Source organism: Microcebus murinus, chromosome 10, assembly GCF_040939455.1.
Source record: "Microcebus murinus isolate Inina chromosome 10, M.murinus_Inina_mat1.0, whole genome shotgun sequence".
In the NCBI taxonomy this organism is placed as follows: Eukaryota; Metazoa; Chordata; class Mammalia; order Primates; family Cheirogaleidae; genus Microcebus; species Microcebus murinus.
Window position 1 is genome coordinate 93,094,868 of NC_134113.1, and position 20,030 is coordinate 93,114,897.

The window sequence follows — 20,030 nt, forward strand, 5'->3', positions numbered from 1 at the left end:
TTGTGAATTCTTAATAACATTTTCTTTTATGTAGCTTATTTTATTGTAAGAATATAGTATAGAATATATATAATATACAAAATATGTGTTAATTGACTGTTTGTGTTATTGATAATCCTCCCAGTAAACAGTAAGCAATTAGTAGGTAAGTTCTTGTGTAGTCAAAAGTTATACTTGAATTTCACATTGTGCAGGGGATCAGTGCCCTGAACCCCTATGTTGTTCAAGGCCAACTGTAATTTCTTCTATGAGCATTATATCCAGAATGAACTGGCCCTTTTCCTTTTTAGACTCAGCTATCGAATGCTCATCTGGGAGGGTTAGGGAAGGTTAGGACATAGTTTTTCTTGTCTTTAATCCCTCTAATTTTTTGGCTAACAGAAACAACTGGAATAAAAAATATTATTATTTTATATCCATCCATTCATTTATTTAATAATCAATGAATGCAAGAACTATCTTAAGTTTATGGGATACAGTGGTAAATAAGACACAATCCATGTTCTATAAAACTATGAAAGTTCAAGACAGATTAGGATCCAGTGTCATCGACACTGCAGAATTACAGTGTTGATGAGTTACAGTAATGAAGTAATTCTTATGTCTTTGTACTTCTTATGTCTCTTATGTCTTTGTACTTCTCTCCTTATCTATGTCCAAACTCTACCAAGGAGAAATAACAATGTTTTTCTTATTTTTTGAGGCATTAGTGCCTATAATACTCAACCACATACACTGCCTCTGTAAACATTCCTCTATGAAAATGCTTTATCAGATTGCCCAGTATTATGAAAGTACTAGGCAAACCACACATTCACAGCAGGGAAAATATCTAGTCACACATTGGTTTATTCGTACCAACGCATATTCAGAAAAAAACAAACACAATCAAGTCCAGGTGTTCATATAAGTGTGAAGGGCTCAGAAGCAGGAAGTATTACCCTTCCCTCACCCAGTTCTCATAATTCATATTCTCACTATTAGCACTTTGTTTTTTCTGAGACAGAGTCTTGCTCTGTCGCCCTGGGTAGAGTGCAGTGGTGTCATCATAGCTCTCTGCAACCTCAAACTCCTGGGCTCAAGCAATCCTCTTGCTTCAGCCTCCTGAGTAGCTAAGACTACAAGAGTGAGAACACCACCTGGCTAATTTTTCTATCTTAGTAGAGACTGGGTCTCACTCTTACACAGGCTGATCTCAAACTCCTGAGCTTAAGCAATCCTCCCTTGGCCTCCTAGAGTGCTAGGATTACAGGCATGAGCCACCATGCCTGGCCTAACAAAATTTCTTTAAAATAAATATTGATCTGCAAAGGGTCACTGCTAGGACAAAAATATATCATCAAGAGAAGTAACATGTTAACCATTAGTGCACATGAAACCCATCTAAGTACATCAACGATAGTATATATTTGCACAGATTCCATCAGTTTAACTCAGAATATAACATGAAAAAGGCATATTTTTGACAGGAATGGTGGGGGTAGAAATGAGAAAGACAGCATAGTTACTAGACATAAATACTAAAAACAAACTTCATTTCACAAATATGCCTAGATCTGGTCTTTAAATTGTTAACATAATATCCAAATATTCTCAAAAACAATCTATTTAAAGCATAAACCCCTAGGAGGCTGGGTGAACCTTAATTCTAATGCTATATCTGAGAAAGTTCAGCATTTGCCAAATATACACTCATGGCTATCTCAACATCCAGTGGCCAGGTCCCTCTTTTTAAGAACATATGACAGGTCTGGGGTCAGAACGGAGTGTCCATCAAAGTCTGACTTTCTTACAGATCCACGGTAAAGGAACTTCACAGCTAGAGGCTTGGAGACCATTTTTGTTCATGGTACCACACTTCTGTACCAAGCTATTAGAAAGAATCCTGTAAGAAATCAGAAAAGTCAGTCACTATAAGGTGGCATGCGTAGTAAAGGAGTTGAAATGTTGAAATACATGAAGGGCTACAAACTGAGCAAATTCTCTCTCTCTGTTCAGGCTCTGAGGAATAGTCTCCCAAAACAGCAAAAGAATACAAATTGCTTACCAACCTCTCTTTAAAGTGTCATCCTTTTTTTTTTTTTTGCCCTTGCACAATTTTAATTTCCTTCCTTTTCCCCTATTTCCTCTTTTTCACTCTTTACTCTCCTCTCCATCTGCTACTCTTGATTTATACCACAGTGATATAATTTTTCTTTCCTTCTCTCTCTCCCTTTCCCCCTCTCCCCTCCACCCTGGGCACTCCTTTGAAGCCCCTTACCTTGAGTAGTTCAGAGCTGATCCATCTTCCCACCTCCAGCCAGAAGTATCCCTCAGGCCAATCCAGTGAAAGTCCTTATCGACAAAATCTTTGAGCAGGCTCTAAGGGAGAGATTGAAAATGATGACAGGTCATAAAAATGCAGAAAACCGAGAGACTCAATGTCAAAGATATTTGTGTTCCCCCCAAAAATTCATATGTTGAAGCCCTAACTCCCAATGCTCTGGAGGAGGAGCATTTAAGAGGTAATTAGGCTAAGATGAGGTCATGAGAGCTAAGCCCCCATGATGGGATTAGTGTCCTTATAAGAAGGAGAAAAGACCAGAGCATATTCTCTCTCTCTCCCCCCTGCCACCCACTCCACAGGTGAGGACACAAGAAGGCAACCATCTGGAAGCCAGAGGGGGCCCTCACCAGGAACCAAATCTGCTGGAACCTTAATCTGGGACTTTCCTGCCTCCAGAATCGTGAGCAACAAATGTGACCCAAACTGACTAAGACAATCACCCACTCTAAATAACTAATACCTCTTTTAATTTCTAATTCTAGAGAGTTGTGGATTGCAGAGAGGAGCAGTTTCCTAGAATTAACCTTTCTGTCTACAACTAAATTCAAAAAAACATATACTATGCAAACAGTAAGCAAAAAAAAAAAAAAAAAAAACTAGAGTGGTGTATCAGTCTCCTGTCATTGCTATAACAAATTACCTGCCATCATTCAGATCGAGGCTCAATTCTAGTGCTGCCTCCCCAGAGAGGCCTTCCAAATTGCAAGGGTGCAATTTGAAGTAGCACCCTCATTCACTATTATATTATACTGTTTCATTTTCTTCAAAGCACATATCACCATGTTATTAATAATTTACTTTCTTGTTGTCCATCTCTTCTGACTAAAATGCAAGCACGTGTAACACTTATACAATATCCAATAATCAAATCAGAATAATCGACATGTCCATCACCTCAAACATTATTTCTTTGTGTTGAAAACATTCAAAATCCTCTTCTAGCTATTTGAAAATATACAGTAAATCATCATTAACTCTAGTCACCCTACAGTGCTATAGAACACTAGAACTTATTCCTCCTATCTAGCTGTAATTTTCTATCCCTTAACCAACCTCTCTCTATCCCCCTTCCACCACCCCTTCCTCACCTCTGGTAACCACTACTCTACTCTCTACTTCTATGAGATCAACTTTCTTAGCTTCCACATATAATTGAGAGCATGCAGTATTTACCTTTCTGTCTGTGCCTGCCTTATTTCACTTAACACAATGTCCTCCAGGCTCATCCATGTTGCCTCAAATGACAAGACTGCATTCTTTAATATGGCTGAATAGCATTCCATTGCATATATGTGCCACATTTTCTTTATCCATTCATCCACTGATGGACACTTCGGTTGACTCCATATCTTGGCTATTGTGAATAGTGCTGCAATAAACATGGCAGTGCAGACATCTCTTTGACATACTACTGATTTCTTTCCTTTAGATATATGCCTTATGTGTATAATTATTATGTCAATTTTTAAATATTAATAAAATTAAATCAAAAATATTCTTCTTGCCAGGCACGGTGGCTCACACCTATAATCCTAGCACTCTGGGAGGCCAAGGCGGGCGGATTGCTCGAGGTCAGGAGTTTGAAACTAGCCTGAGCAAGAGTGAGACCCCGTCTCTACTATAAAATTAGAAAGAAATTAATTGGCCAACTAATATATATATATAGAAAAAATTAGCCGGGCATGGTGGTGCATGCCTGTAGTCCCAGCTACTCGGGAGGCTGAGGCAGGAGGATTGCTTGAGCCCAGGAGTTTGAGGTTGCTGTGAGCGAGGCTGACGCCACGGCACTCACTCTAGCCTGGGCAACAAAGCAAGACTCTGTCTCAAAAAAAAAAAAAAAAAAAAATTCTTCTTAAATAAATTAATGAATCTAATTGTATTATTTCATTTAGTTATAAAAATAATTTAATGTAAACACCATATTAGCAAGAACTCTTGCTTACTACTGTACCCTAGCACCTAGAAAAATATATAAAAGTATGTTCTACTGGGTATCTACCTAAAGGAAAAGAAGTCATTTTATCAAAAAACACCTGCACTCGAGTGTTGATTGCAACACAATTTACAATTGCAACGATGTAGAATCAACCCAAGTGCCCACCAATTCATGAATGGATTAACAAAATGTGGTATATGTATACCATAGAATACTACTCAGCCATAAAAAAGGATGAATTAGTGCCTTTTGCAACACTTTGGGTGGAACTAGAGACCATTATCCTAAGTGAAGTAACTCAAGAATGGAAAAACAAACACCACATGTACTCACTATTAAGTTGGATGAGAACACATTTGCATGGGGGAAGTAAAACTCACTGGAAAACAAGCAGGGGGAGTGGGGAGGAGGGGAAGGGCAAAAACCTACTTAACAGGTACAATGAACACTATTCAGGTGATGGGAACACTTACAGCCATGACTCAAGGAATACAAAAGTGATCCATGTAACAAAAATATTTGTACCTCCTTAATATTTTGAAATAAATTAAAATCTATATATGTTGGTTAGGAGAGAGGGGGAGGAGGGGATGGGTAAATTCACACCTAATAGCGGCAGTGCACACTATCTGGGGATGGGCATGCTTATAGCTTTGACTTGGGCAGTGCAAAGGCAATATATGTAACCTCGACATTTGTACCCCTACAGGGTACAATATTTTGAAATTTAAATATATATATATATATATATAACATTCAATAACTATTTATGGAAATAAAGAATGTAGAGTCAGGTATTATACTGCAAGAGGCTAAAATCTTCTAAACACAAACCGTCTGCCTTTTTCACTTTCTCCCTCGGGAGCACTTAACTGTGCGTGCAGGGGGTATAGGGAGGTAGACAGAAGAGTAAAGGAAGGGTAAGACAGATGAAATGCCATTGTGATTTTCATGATAGCTTGAAACCTTTCATGCATTTCTTAACCAACTTAAAGAATTATTTAAATTAGAAAAAAGTGAGTGTTTAAAAATTTTTTTCACAAATTTGTGTGCTCATGATAGTCATGATCTAAAAGATTCAAAAATAAAATGCGGCCAGGCACGGTGGCTCCCGCCTGTAATCCTAGCACTCTGGGAGGCTGAGGCAGAAGGATCATTTGAGCTCAGGAGTTCTAGACCAGCCTGAGCAAGAGCGAGACCCCATCTCTACTAAAGAAACAGAAAGAAATTAGCTGGCCAACTAAAAAAAAAATATATAGATATAGATATATACACACACACACACACACACACACACATATAAAAATTAGCCAGGCATGGTAGTGCATGCCTGTAGTCCCAGCTACTCACTTGGGAGGCTGAAGCAGGAGGAACAATTAAGCCCAGGGATTTGAGGTTGCTGTGAGCTAGGCTGATGCCACGGCACTCTAGCCCCAGCAACAGAGTGAGACTCTGTCTCAAAATAAATAAATAAATTTTAAAAAGGAAGAGCTGGGATTAGGTGCTGCCCACTTACAAGCCCCAATCCTGTGCTCACTGACTGCTCTCAAGACCCATATAATTCTGTCACTTGATCAGTCAGTCCTTTTTGCTACTGCTTCTCACTGGTGAGGCTGGATATTGAAAATGTTTACTGTAGCACCTTCACTTGAAAACCTTCCCATTTATCCCTGGTGGTCTAGCAGTTATAAATAAATAAATAAGAAAACCTTCCCACTTGGAAGAGGACTTCAGAACCAGAGTGCAATTAACATTCTGTGTACTCATGGATAATGTGTGTGTGTGTGAGAGAGAATGACTGTAGAAGCCAAATGAATGTATAAATAAGGGCATTAACTCAGAACTCTTGTCACCCAGAGAGGGTGTGAACTAGAGCCTTTAGGTATTAGGTCACTTTAGAGTTTGTAACGTTTGCTTGTATTTTAGTGAGAAAAAATAAAAACCTAAAAGCAAAGTGAAGACACCCCAAACAAATGAAATCAGGTTTATTTTTAATTTCCTTTTCCTTTTTTATTTTTTTAGGTCAATAGTTATACCTTAGACACACACAGTTTTGTAGGTAATATTTTAAAATTGAAATTTAAATGTTATTAAGGCACAAAACACACTCCTTAAACTTCCAAAATTAATATGGTTTATAGAATGTCCCTAAGTTATTTCAAGCCTTATAAAGACAAATAATATATCAAAACTACTAAATCATAACTTTGTATTAGCTAACTTAATTTTAGAGAATATAACCTAAAAATATGACCCCATGAAAAATGACTCATATACATATGCTCATAGCTCATGACAATTGGAAATAGTAGAATTTTATCTAAGAATATGAAAAGATCTAAACAATTGAATAATACAGAATTTTTTTTATTTCATCATATTATGAAAATACAGAATTTTTAAAATAAATAAATTTTTAAAATAATAAAATACACATTTTTACAATTTTAAAAAAATTACCTGGAATAATTTAACACTTAGAAAAAACAGGAATGAAATAGTGCTATATAATAAAAGCAGAACATAAAATACAGGGTTTCCAGAAAGCCTGGAAACATAGGATAAATGCATTTGTAAACAGTATTAGTCCTGCCAAACTGGAGGCTGGAATCACCAGGAAAGCCAAGGAGTGCCCTGAACCATCCTGTGATGGGGCCAGTTGGAATTTCAATGACAGAGGCACCAGGGTGATCAGGCCAAAGCATTTATTCGGGGAACTTACAGAGAGTTGCAGCAATCCTTGTGATGTACAGTGAGAGAAAAGGGGTGTTCTACCTACGAGTGTTCCCAGTGAGGGGCTCAGGGTATGGAGTTTATAGGAAGGTTTAAGGAATTTGGCTCAGAGCTGCAGCCAGTTTTTTTCAATGTTTTGGGCAAGGACCCAGATACCTTTATCAGTGCCTGGGAATATTCAAAGCCCCAGGTTGGGTTCAAGCTTGCAGGGATCAGAAAGAAAGCGTGGGGAATTGGGCAAGAAAAATCAAGAATTTCAATATATATAAAGATATATTCAAAGAGCAAGAAGAACAAAGAGCAGATGCCATACATTAATACAAAACTGAGAAAAGAACAGAGTGATTCAATTTTAATTGTTTTTATTTTCTCTATCAAAAATAATCTTGAGGTCCAAGATAGAAAAGTGATCATAAGTAAGCATCTTGCTATTTTAAATATATTTAAATCTCAGGAGCCATATAATGTACATTCCATATTTCAAATTCAAAGAATTTTTTAAACATGTACAAAAAAGAAAAGGCACCAGAAGACAATTAATAGAAAGAGTTATCTTGTTTCTCAATATGCACAAGAGGGATTCTAGAAGCTGTCAAATATAATATTTCTCTGCTAGATTTGTAGCCTCGAATTTGTTCATCAATTCCTCTGAATTTTATTTATCCATCAATAAAATGGAAGCATTGAATTCACTTTTTAGGATTGCTGTGAAGATTAAGAGTAATAGAAATAAAAACCTGACACATAGCAGGTGCTCAATACATGGTAACTTACTGTACACTTCACTATAACTGATCTGAGATAGAAGGTGGACTATATTTATGTATCCTATGGAAAGATGACTATTTAACAGCATGAGAGGGATATTTTTACAGGCTTGTAGACTTTATATAGAGCAACCTAATTTTTTAGCAGTATTCTCTACTAATGGAATGCCAGTTTGAAAAACTTCAGTTTTAACAGATCCATAGAGCTCTTTTTTTCCTGTGTTCTTTGGTAGCTGCTCAGAGCCCAGTATAAATATTAGTAACATCACACATGCATCAAAATAGTATGTAAATCTTGCTTTAAAAAGAAGAAAAATAATAATAGTACAAGAGACTCCGCGGATCATATATAATTCAATTTTGTACTGCAGAATCTGACAAAAGCTGAAGCAAGAAAAAGAATTAAGCCAAAGAACCAAGCAAGATCCGATAAGAATGTCAGAAGTAGAACTTACCTGTGGTTGCTATTAAATCTAGCAAGGATATTTTTCCTTCTCCAGTACTGGCTTGAACCAAGGGGCTTTAGGAGAAAATAAACTTATTTTGGAAATGCAGCCAATGTAACTCTGTTCAGTTTACTCAACACTTGATGCAGGATCCAGGGAATGTAAGAAAAGAAAGGAAGGATGAAATCTCCCTGATACCCCTCCCTTCCTCTGGGTGCCTCAAGAAACAGAAATATCCCCAAATCCCAGACCTTCTATGCCTAGTCCTTTCCGTCCTCATCTCTGACCGTCACACCATGTAACGTATGGTAGCTGCTACACCACAGTCTTCCGTGGCCTTGCGTTATGACTCGCTGCTCCTGTCAGTTTTGCCCAGCAATGTTTCGAGCTCGTTGCTCACTTCTGCTATTGACTTTAGTCAGCCCAAATCCTCTGAGCAGCTGTGTCAGAATGAGAACAGGAGTTGCAACAACCAAGTCCAGAAAGCAAGGCTATTATTATCAGGAGCTGTGAAACTAAGATCTCATGTCTAAAGAGTAGACCTTAATGCATTCTACCACCCAGTTTAAGGAAGGCATAAAAGAAAAGTCAGTCGCAGATGTGGAATGATTTAGGGTTTAGATGCTATCCAGAGTTTCAAAGTAATAAGTATTCCTTTAACAGGAAACAAGAATCTATATACTTTAATCTTTTCTGTATAGAGTTATAAAATTTAGGAACTATACATTCTACCTAACTGCTTTGGAGTACGCATCTCTTTGGATTTCTCAAAGGGATGTTAATATATTTGAACTTTTTTTTCCCTCTGTTGCCCATGCTGGAGTGCAGTGGCTTGATCAAAGTTCACTGTAACCTCTACCACCAGGGCTCAAGTGATCCTCCCACCTTAGCCTCCTGAGTAGCTGGGACTACAGGTGTGCACCAGTATGCCCAGCTAATTTTATTTTTTGTAGAGATGGGATATTGTTATATTGCCCCACTTGGTCTAGAACCCCTGGCCTCAAGTAATCCTCACTCCTCAGCCTGCCAAAGTGCTAGAATTATAGGCGTGAGCCACAGCATCCAGCCTTGAATTCTTAATAAATTGTTCTCTGTAACTTGATTCTACTCAACAAAGAAAATAGAAAACAATATCAAGGCCAGGTATGGTGGCTCATTCCTGTAATCCTAGCACTCTGGGAGGCCGAGGCAGGGAGATTGCTCAAGGTCGGGAGTTCGAAACCAGCCTGAGCAAGACCCCGTCTCTACTAAAAATAGAAAGAAATTAATTGACCAACTAAAAATATATATACAAAATATTAGCCAGGCATGGTGGCACATGCCTGTAGTCCCAGCTACTTGGGAGGCTGAGGCAGGAGGATCGCTTGAGCCCAGGAGATTGAGGTTGCTGTGAGCTAGGCTGACACCACGGCATTCACTCTAGCCTGGGCAACAAAGTGAGACTCTGTCTCAAAAAAATAAAATAAAACAATATCAAGGCCGGGCGCGGTGGCTCACGCCTGTAATCCTAGCTCTCTGGGAGGCTGAGGCGGGCGGATTGCTCAAGGTCAGGAGTTCGAAACCAGCCTGAGCAAGAGCGAGACCCCATCTCTACTATAAATAGAAAGAAATTAATTGGCCAACTGATATGTATATAAAAAATTAGCCGGGCATGGTGGCGCATGCCTGTAGTCCCAGCTACTCGGGAGGCTGAGGCAGAAGGATCGCTCGAGCCCAGGAGTGTGAGGTTGCTGTGAGCTAGGCTGACGCTACGGCACTCACTCTAGCCTGGACAACAAAGCGAGACTCTGTCTCAAAAAAAAAAACAATATCAAAACATAAAAACTGGCATTAAATTAGTATTATGAACCAAAAACGGATTTCTTATTTTCTTTATACATCTTATTTATGGTGACAAATTAGAATTTGATTAATGTTTGCACTGGGTTAACTCAGGATGTCAATTCCTTCTATTGCCTTGAGATGCTCTAGGACTAACAGAGTTCTCCTAAAAGAGACTTCTCGGTGGACAGGAAGAATGTGAGAGGACTGCAGGAAGTGGAGCCCCATCAGTTGAACCCTGCAAGGTGTTTAAGATAAGACACACGCACGCATGCGCACACACGCACGTATGCGCACACATGTACACAGTTTTCCTTCCTTATATCTCAACTTTCTGGAAATTGTTTCCCACTCCAGAACTTACTGGAGTCCAATGAATTAAGGGAAAAGATTTTAAAAGCAGGCATTAAAGTCCTTGCCATGATCGCTTTGTCCCTGAGAGTTCTGTCTCCCCCTCCTTCTCAAGTTCTACTGTATCGGAATCTGCGGCCTCCTTGTTGCTGGATCTGTGTGTTTGTGGACCCAATACTTCTTTTAATTAAACCTGTATTTCAGATCTCATTTCTCTCTCTAATACTCATCATCCTCCTACCTCCAACACACACATACCTGCCTATGCAAGCGTCTGATTTGCTGAGACTGAGGTGTGTTAGGTCAGGCAGCACAAGGGCAAGGTGAGGGGGAGGAGAGGGAAGAAGGCAGAGAGAGAAGCAGAGGGAAAGGGAAGAATACAGTTTCCCCCCAAATCACAGATTCCTTTTGTGCCTCAAAATAGGATACATAATACATGTGAACAACATTCACCAAAAAAAAAAAAAAAAAACCTACATTTTTTAATATGTTTGTCTTTACCATTTCCTGGGTGTCTGTAAACATAAGAAGATGTGCATCTTTGGCTAAGCAGAATTCCCGACTAGAATTCCAGTCCTTTCTCTCCACTGAGAAATAATAACAGTGGCTCCCATATCTCATCCAAAGGTCTGGGCAGCTAGGGCAGCTGGCACAAGTGGAGTCGGGGGAGCCTAGAAAGGAAGAGGATCTGCTTCACATCTTTATGGACCACTCAGTCTTAGAAATGAAACGGGAGATAAAATGGAACGTGGCAGCCCCAGGTCTTCCCTGCCCCACCACCTGTCAGATTAAGTGTTGCAGAAATGCGCAACAATGCACGGTCTCAAACTAAATGCCTCCCAATGTCCAACTCCGTAGCTGCTAGTGTGCGTCCACTAAGCAAGGACGTGACTAAGACTAAATGAGCAGGGATGAAAATGTGGTACAGTCTGCCTGAGCACTGTGGAGAGAGCACAGTACTCATGCTAGACATCTCTATGCACATGACATACACATACCAGAGAAAGTAACTGTGCATTTGTGTGATATGTATCTGTGTACTGCCTGTACATGCTCAGTAAGGTGCTTAAATCAGGAAGAATTATTCAGAATGCCCAACCTCAACCTGATACCCCATAATGGTGCATAAGAAAAGGAAAAAAACTAGAAAAAGCAAACTTAACCAGAATGAAAGGTTTTGTCATTTTATATCACAGATGTGATTGTCTAGCACCATTGGAAACTGGATAAAATACACTTTAGCAAGAATAATTTACCCCGACTTTTTTTTTTAAAAAAGATTTTCCAACAGAAAAGCATTTCAAATGCTAAAGTAAAAAGCGATAGAATTCTCCTGAGCTCTTTCAAATACAGGAGATCCTCATTCCTTTAAAATGACTGGCTTATAGTTCTATAAAAAATTAACATCAGAACTGGGCTGGATACAGTGACTCATGCCTATAATCCTAACACTCTGGGAGGCTGAGTCAGGGGGGGTCCCTTGAGCTCAGGAGTTCGAGACCAGCCTAAGCAAGAGTGAGATCCCATCTCCACTAAAAATAGAAAAAATTAGCTGGCTGTAGTGGCATGTGCCTACAGTTCCAGCTACTTGGGAGGCTGAGGCAGAAGGATTGTTTGAGCCCAGGAGTTGGAGGTTGCTGTGAGCTATGATGAAGCCACTGTACTCTAGCCCAAACAGCAGAGTGAGACTGTCTCAAAAAAAAAAAAAAAAAAAAGCAGTCCATTTCATATAAAGGTTAGATAACTTTCCCGTTGGAAGGCCTGGCCAGGGAGCGGTGTAGGATTCTGGAGATCTAGCTGGTAAGTTGGCTCCTTAGAAATTCCCAACTTCCCTAGGAGTCCCTTTCTGTCAAAGGTCAGACTCGGGTCTGAGGTAGAGATGCTGAGGTGAACTTTTAGAATCCTAAGGAATCAACTCCATATAATCTGTCACTATCATCCCCCAATATCATAAACCTAACTTAGGACTCTAGATTGTGAAACAATAAACTGACAGCTCTCTGGGTCCTCAGATTTAAGGACCTAGAAGAATTAAACCTAGAAAAGGTAGTTTTAGGAAATATGAAAGTACCCAAATTGCAAAAAAAATTAGAATAGGTTTAATTAAATTATGATATATCTATTATGTGAAATGCTAAACAACATTAATAGTATAATTTAATTATCACAATAAATATGGTAGTAAGTAGCGATGTTTATGACAATATAAAATGAAAAAGCAATATACAAATTTATAAGCATTCACAGTCTTGCTTTGAAAAAAAAAGGTTGGAGCGGTTTGAGGACTTTGCAGCTCTGTTAGGAAATAAATACTTGCACAACTGCAAGCAGTCAAAGATTAGGAGGCTATACCTAGGAAATAGCTGTAAACAGGTGGTGATTTATTTTGTTTGGATTATTTTTGATATTTCAAATGTCCTATTCATGTTATATTGCTTTTATAATATAAAATGAATAAAATGAAAGACTAATTTTGGTTTAAGTGAGCACTTACCCTGGCCCCGAATCCATTGGTATAGCAGCAAACTTGTAAGAATTGCAGTCAGTAGCCCCAAAGCTATCGCCACACGGCAGGAAAGAGAGAGCCTGGAAGAAGAAGCTGAAACAAAAGAATCCAAAGCAAAATCTTGAGTCAGAAGAAAGGTTAAAAGAAAAGAGAAGGTCAGGGAAGCATATCTGGGATTTTAAAGCAATTTGGCCTGCTGGGAACTGAGACCCAGGCCATAAAGTCCTAGTTCTGTCCGGCACTTGCTCTAAAGTCTAAGGCAACCACCGATGCCTCCATCAAGGAATATACTATACATACTATATTGATCAAGTTCAAGAATACTTTTTTCTCTTTGAAATTTGGCTTACATAGTCTCATACTTCGGTGGTAAGAATACAAATTGGTACAACTTCTTTGGAGGACAATTTTGCAATATCTGCCAAATTGCAAAAGCATTTCCACTTTGATTCAGAAATTTCTCTTTGAGAATTTTTTCCTGCAGATAGCTACACATGTGCAAAATGTCATATTTATAAGGCTAGTCATGGCAGCAGTATTTGTAAGAAGAAAAGACTGAATACAACCAAAATGTCTATCAATAGAAGAACAGTCAGGGCAGGCGCAGTGGCTTATGCCTATAATCCCAGCAGTTTGGGAGGCCAAGTCGAGGCAGGAGTATAGCTTGAGGCCAGGAATTCAAGACCAGCCTGAGCAAGAGTAAGACCCTGGCTCCACAAAAAATAGAAACAAAAAAAAAAAGCCAGGCATGGTTGCACACTGAGCCTGTAGACCCAGCTACTGGGGAGGCTGAGGCAGAAGGATCACTTGAGCCTAGGAGTTTGAAGTTGCTGTGAACTATGATAACACCACTGCACTCTAGCCTAGGTGACAGAGCAAGACCCTGTCTCAAAAAAATAAAGATAAAAAAAGAACAGTCAAATACATTTTGATGTATCTCCAAATTCTTTTTCACAGAGGTTGCACTAATTTGCAGTCCCACCAACAGTGTAGGAGTGTTCCTGTCTCTCCACAGTCTCGCCAGCATTTGTTGTTTTGGGATTTCTTGATACAAGCCATTCTCACTGATGTTAGATGGTATCTCATTGTGGTTTTGGTTTGCATTTCTCTGATGAACAGAAATGTTGAGCATTTTTTTATATGTTTGCAGGCCACTATTCTGTCTTCTTTGGAGAAATTAGATATAGATACACCATTCGACCCAGCAATAGCATTGTTGGGCATCTACCCAAAAGAGCATAAGGCATTCTACTATAAAGACATCTGCACCCGAATGTTTATGGCAGCACAATTCACTATTGCAAGATCATGGAAACAACCCAAGTGTCTGTCAATTCATGAATGGATAATTAAAATTTGGTATATGCTCACAATGGAATACTACTCAATTCTAAGAAATGACAGTGAGCTAGCACTGTTTATGCTATCCTGCATTAAGCCTAAGCCCGTTATCCAAAGTGAGGTGACACAAGATCAAGAAAACGGGCTCCACAACTACTCGCCATCAAAGTGGTACTGACTGATTAAAACTATGGTGCTCAAATGGTGGTAGTGCTCACCAGGGTTTGGGGGAGGGGAAGATACACATCTTAGGGTTGTGGCCAGCATTGTGTGTGTGGGGGGGGAGGTAATACCTCTAACACTTCCTAGGGAAAGGCAAAGATATATAATGTAACCCAAAGGTCAAAAAAAAAAAAAAAAAACAACTTTTATCTGGTGGTGGGCAGATGGGAGGAGGGAGGAGGGGAAGCATTTATACTTACAAAATAGGTGTGATGTGCCTGGGGGGTAGGACACACTTGATGTTTTGGTAAGGGGGGGATGGCAGGGGCAATATATGCAACCCTAACAATATTTGTGCCCCCATAATTTGATAAAAGAAAAAAAAAAGAAAAAAATACATTTTGATATATTTATAAAGTGAATATGCAGCTTCTAACAAAGGGATAAAGACATACTATTTCTTTTACTGATGGGAAATAATTTTCAAAATATATAGTTAAGGGAAAGAAACATTCTGCAGAAGAGAGGAGGGGAAAGAGGTTATGGGGACAAGATAAGACGAAGCCTTTTCACCACATTTTCTTTCCTACCTTTTGAATTTTGAACCATGGGAATGTATTATCTATTTAAAATTTAAATACATAAAATTTAAATGAAAATAGAATAACCTACATCTCAGAAGTGTTTTTGTGAACTGTTGTTATTGGAAGAGCAATGTGTCTAGGTTGATGTCATGTTTAAGAATGGGACACTTCATATTAACTATGTTCATACAATCTATATCTAAGAATTCTATTTTTTAAATTTGAAAAATGGAAGTATTTTCCTCAAACTCTTATTTTAACACATCGACTGCCACACCAGAAAAAATAAAATTTTCCCTGGGGCCACAATGTTTTATTAAAACAAAATGAATCTTTCAAATTTGTTTTTTATTGATTTCTATGTGTGACTTATATACAATGCAACCCATGTTTTCAGAATTAAAGTGTCAATATTAATTGTAACAATAAGAACAACAACAAGTAAGATTTTCACAAACCAATTGCAGGGTTTTGCTTCACGTGGCCCCAGACTCAAACTAGCCTGAGTTAAATACAACTCACGTGGCAGTCAGTGTGTTAAAATCACAGGTATCTCATAGTATGATAGTGTAGAAATTATACATAATAAACAAAAATCTGTAAAGCAATATATTTAAGCTCTAATTCTGACTCATTTGGCAATTTTTAATAATTTTTTAATTAAAAAATTAATTTTACCTATTTGGGCCTCATTTTCCTACTTAAAATTTAGATATCTGGCCGGGCACGGTGGCTCACACCTGTAATCCTAGCACTTTGGGAGGCCGAGGCAGGCGGATTGCTCAAGGTCAGGAGTTTGAAACCAGCCTGAGCGAGACCCCGTCTCTACCAAAAATAGAAAGAAATTAATTGACCAACTAAAAATATATATACAAAAAATTAGCCGGGCATGGTGGCGCATGCCTGTAGTCCCAGCTACTCGGGAGGCTGAGGCAGGAGGATCGTTTGAGCCCAGGAGATTGAGGATGCTGTGAGCGAGGCTGACGCCATGGCACTCACTCTAGCCTGGGCAACAAAGTGAGACTCTGTCTCAAAAAAAAAAAAATTTAGATATCTTATTTAAGAATAAGATAAACATAACTTATTCTTATAGATATGTTTATATCTATAAAGTATTCTGAACTTTGTAAAAGAAAGAACACTATAGTGAGAGATGCCTTTATAAAGAAAGAAAACTGTGTGATAAATATTTGGACTGATGAATCTAAAAACACTAGATTTCTAGTCACCAGAAAAAAAACACATTTTCACTACAGAAGAACATTAAATGAAATAGACAAGTTTTCATTTTAAATGTTATGCTAAATGAAAAAAATGTATATTAAAACATAATTACATTTGTGAAACCATCATCCAATTCAAGAAAGTGAGTAAAATAAATTTTTCAAATTTACTTTAAATATATACATATTAGGAGCCTCTTAATAGTCCCAACTATTACATTCCAAATTATCATCAGTTGTGTGACCCTGAAATTATACTTTAAGATATTCATTCCTTTTAATTTAATATTCTATTCTTTAGAAATTAGCACAGATTTAACCCAAAAGAAGGAAAAAATATACAAATAAAGATGTGTCATTCTCTATAATTTATGGTAATAAAAATAAATCTAAATGCCCAAGTATACTGGCATGTTTTAGCATATTATGGCCATGCTTTCAAAGGACAACATTAAAAACTATAATAATAAGACTATGTAGCAAAAAGAGAGAAAGCTTGTGGAGCTACCATAAAGAATATACTTTCCATTCTCTTGGTGTTCCTGGCTCAAAAAAAAAAAAAAAAAAAGAATATACTTTCCAGGAGTTTACTACCTAAGATACAAAATCAGATATTAATTTTGGCACTTATACTATGATCTGTCTGAGATACAATTCTCTCAAGGCCCTACGTAAAAATGGTTTGTTTGCCCTCAAATCCCCAAAGTTTCACAGGGACTACTTATCTGAAGTGTGCTCCATACCTTTTCTTCCAGCCGGTGCAACATTGTGAGGTAAAAACCCTAGTTATGTGAGTCAGTTTCTTTCCTGACAAACTCTTACTATTTACCCATTAGCAAAATGATTAGTATCCTCCTCATTTCATAGTCAGAAAAACAGAGATACCTAGATTTAAACAGCTGGTCCAAAGTTATTCCAAATATAACTAAAGAAACAAAATTCTCCCAGCAATATTCTTGCTTTAGTTCAGAGCAATCAAAAATAACAGCATTGACCTAGCTCAGTTTTCTTAGATGGGATCATAGAAGTGAATGGTTAAAAAAGAATTTATCTTACCTGGTTGATCCTGCCAGTAAAAAAAAAAAAAAAAAAAAAAAAAAAAGAATTTATCTGAGACCTAAGATCAGTTCCCATACCATATACCAAATTTTCATGTTCCAACTCCAGACTTCAAACTGAACCAAGGATAATCCAATTATCCTTGATTTTTCTGCACCCGCTACTCCAAACTCATTCTTCTCCCAATTTATCCTTAGCCTATGGTCACCATGTGCATAGTCTTCCATATTAAGTTGGTTAACTCACCTTCTTGCTGTGGTCTGTAGTCATTCTGGGATTGGCTTGCAGTAGGTAACTCTAACATGGAATAAATAACACTGTCAGTCATCTCTATCTAATATCTGTCACATTCAGTTGAGAGAGTTAAATTACAGAAGTGTGAAGAGACATGTACCAGTGAGTAAACAGCCCAATCTCTAAACTGCTAGCAGGAAACTTGACAAAAGCAGAAGCAATTTTCCAGGAAATGATTCAAATTCTAGGGCTGCCTATAGAAATTAATATTCAGATTGTTAATTTTTTGCCCCACTACATTCTCTGGATATTCATTAAATATATATTAAATTGAATCTCCATCTCACCTAATTCTGTTGAGCAAGGAAAAATTGATTATGGAACCTAGAGTAAAACTGAGAGTGGTTCCTAGCTATGAATTCATCTCAGATTTTTTTCTCTGCTTTGTTTTCTTCTGAAAAAAATGCAGGTGTGCCAAATGGGACTGAGTTCATCCTTTCTTGGACCTGCTGGGTAGTGACAGGCAATAAAGAAACAGACTGCTGGCTACACGTGCCTGGAATCCCAGGAGGAAGGGACTCTTGCCCAGATACTTTTTGTATGACATACTTAGGTCTTCCCCAAAACATGGTCCCAGTTGTGCTCTAATCTTTATCTTCATGGTGTCAGAAATTCTATTAAATTTTCTCTCCTCACTGTCTTATTTTCATATGCAATGACAACTAAAATGGGGAACGAATTAAACAAATACATACTGAAGTCTTAGTGATTTATTTCTAGCAGATGGAAAGTTAATGAAAAGCAAAAGTAAGGAAAGCAGAAAGAGAATTGAACCTCCTAAGAATAGATTAGGTCTGCAAGATAGAGTATATAAAAATAGAAGTGAGGAAAGAGAAGAGAAACCAAGAGTGCATATTAATTAAAAACTAATATATTGCTGCTTCCAGCTATGACAGAGTGGTATTGGACTTGTCCCTTAGCCAGAAATTATGCATGAGAAAATACATGAGGAAACTATAATATTTCCAGGCACACACAGGTAGCACTGTGATCCTTGAGAGAACAAACACATAAAGGTGAGTTCTGTGATCACCCTGGCTTCCTACCTAGGGCCACCCTCTGGCACAGAGCAGAAAAATGAATCCTAAATGGAACACAGGCTAAGTTGCGGAGGCAGAGATCGGGATTTTGAGCTGCTTGAGTGGCTGGAATTTTCAGGGCAGGGCAAGTGACAAGAGACAACTACACAGAGAGAGGTGTCCGGGAGACTGAGTGGGGAGTCACTGCATGTCTGTGACTAAGAGCTGGGCTGCACAGACATGAAAAAACTCTCCAAGTCCTGGCTGACATAGCCTCTGGCTGGGCCAAGAGAAGAACAGTGTGAACAGAGGTGACTCACTGCTTAGCAGCATTCACAAACAACAAAACAAAGCTTGACATCACCAAAAAGATCCACTGGTAATTTAGATGCCTACGAGAACAAATTTTGTTGCCCTGAAAAGGATGGCAACATGAACGATGTGGTCTACACATTCAATGGAGTAATATTCAGCCTTAAAAAGGAAGGAAATCTTGTCATATGTTACAACATGGATGAAGGATGAACCTTGGGAAGGAAATTCTGTCATATGTTACAACATGGATGAACCTTGGGGACATAATGCTATATGAAATGAGCCAGTCACAAAAAGATAAATGCTGCATGATTCCACTTATATTAGGTACCTAAAATCATCATATTTACAGAAATAGAAAGCAGAAAGATGTTTACAACATTTCAGTTTTGCAAAATGAAAAAGTTCTGGTGATCTGTTGCACAAGAATGTGAATATAATTGTATTATTAGTTTGCTTGAGCTGGCATAACTAAATAATCATGGACTGGGTGACTTAAACAACAGAAATTTCTTTATTTTCTCACAGTCCTGGAGACAGGAAGTCCAAGATCAAGGTGCCAGCAGGACTGGTGTGCAGTGAGGGCTGCCCTCTTGAGTTACAGATGCCTCACTGTGTCCTCACACGGCCTTTCCTCAGTGTGTGTGCAAGAGGAGAGAGAGACAGTGAGCTCTCTGGTGTCCCTTCTTAAAAAGGCACTAATCCTATCAGATCAGGACGCCCTTTTGTGACCTCATTTAACCTTAATAATTTCCTCAGAGACCTCATCTCCAAATATAGTCACACTGGGGGTTAATATACGAATTTAGGGAGGCATAAACATTCAATCCATAATTTAACATATTGAATACTACTGATATGTATGCTTAAAAATGGTTAAGATTGTTTTTTTAAAAAAAATAAAGGAAGACAACACAAGAACCAAGGGCTCCTTGAAGAAATGGCTAATTCTAGGGCCCAGGGCATAGAAAATACAAGATGAACTTGGAGCATCATTCAGTTTTTCAGTGTTAGAAAATAAGGAAGTTTAATAATAAAAGAAAAAAGATGGAGGCATAATAGGACATAGAAACCAACCTGAAAAAGCACCAATATAACAATTTGAGCAACAAAATAAATAACAAAATAAATAAATAACAGTATTGCA

At 38.2% G+C, this 20,030-nt stretch overlaps 1 protein-coding gene across 2 annotated transcripts; it reads right to left on the reverse strand.

The window, feature by feature from the left end:
- Positions 1–835: 835 nt before the first annotated feature.
- KLRG1 (killer cell lectin like receptor G1) lies at positions 836–18,451 on the reverse strand. 2 transcript variants are annotated; one of them, XM_076007683.1, is made up of 5 exons: positions 17,502–18,451; positions 12,875–12,979; positions 10,858–11,051; positions 2,261–2,361; positions 836–1,885 (listed from the first exon to the last, which is right to left on the reverse strand). In XM_076007683.1, the coding sequence occupies exons 1-5, from the start codon at positions 17,581–17,583 to the stop codon at positions 1,774–1,776; spliced, it is 594 nt and encodes a 197-aa protein (XP_075863798.1). In that variant the 5' UTR covers positions 17,584–18,451; the 3' UTR covers positions 836–1,773. The 2 variants fall into 2 exon arrangements, with proteins under 2 accessions (XP_075863798.1, XP_020143234.2); XM_020287645.2 differs by having other exon boundaries at positions 10,882–11,051; positions 17,502–18,443.
- Positions 18,452–20,030: the final 1,579 nt, after the last annotated feature.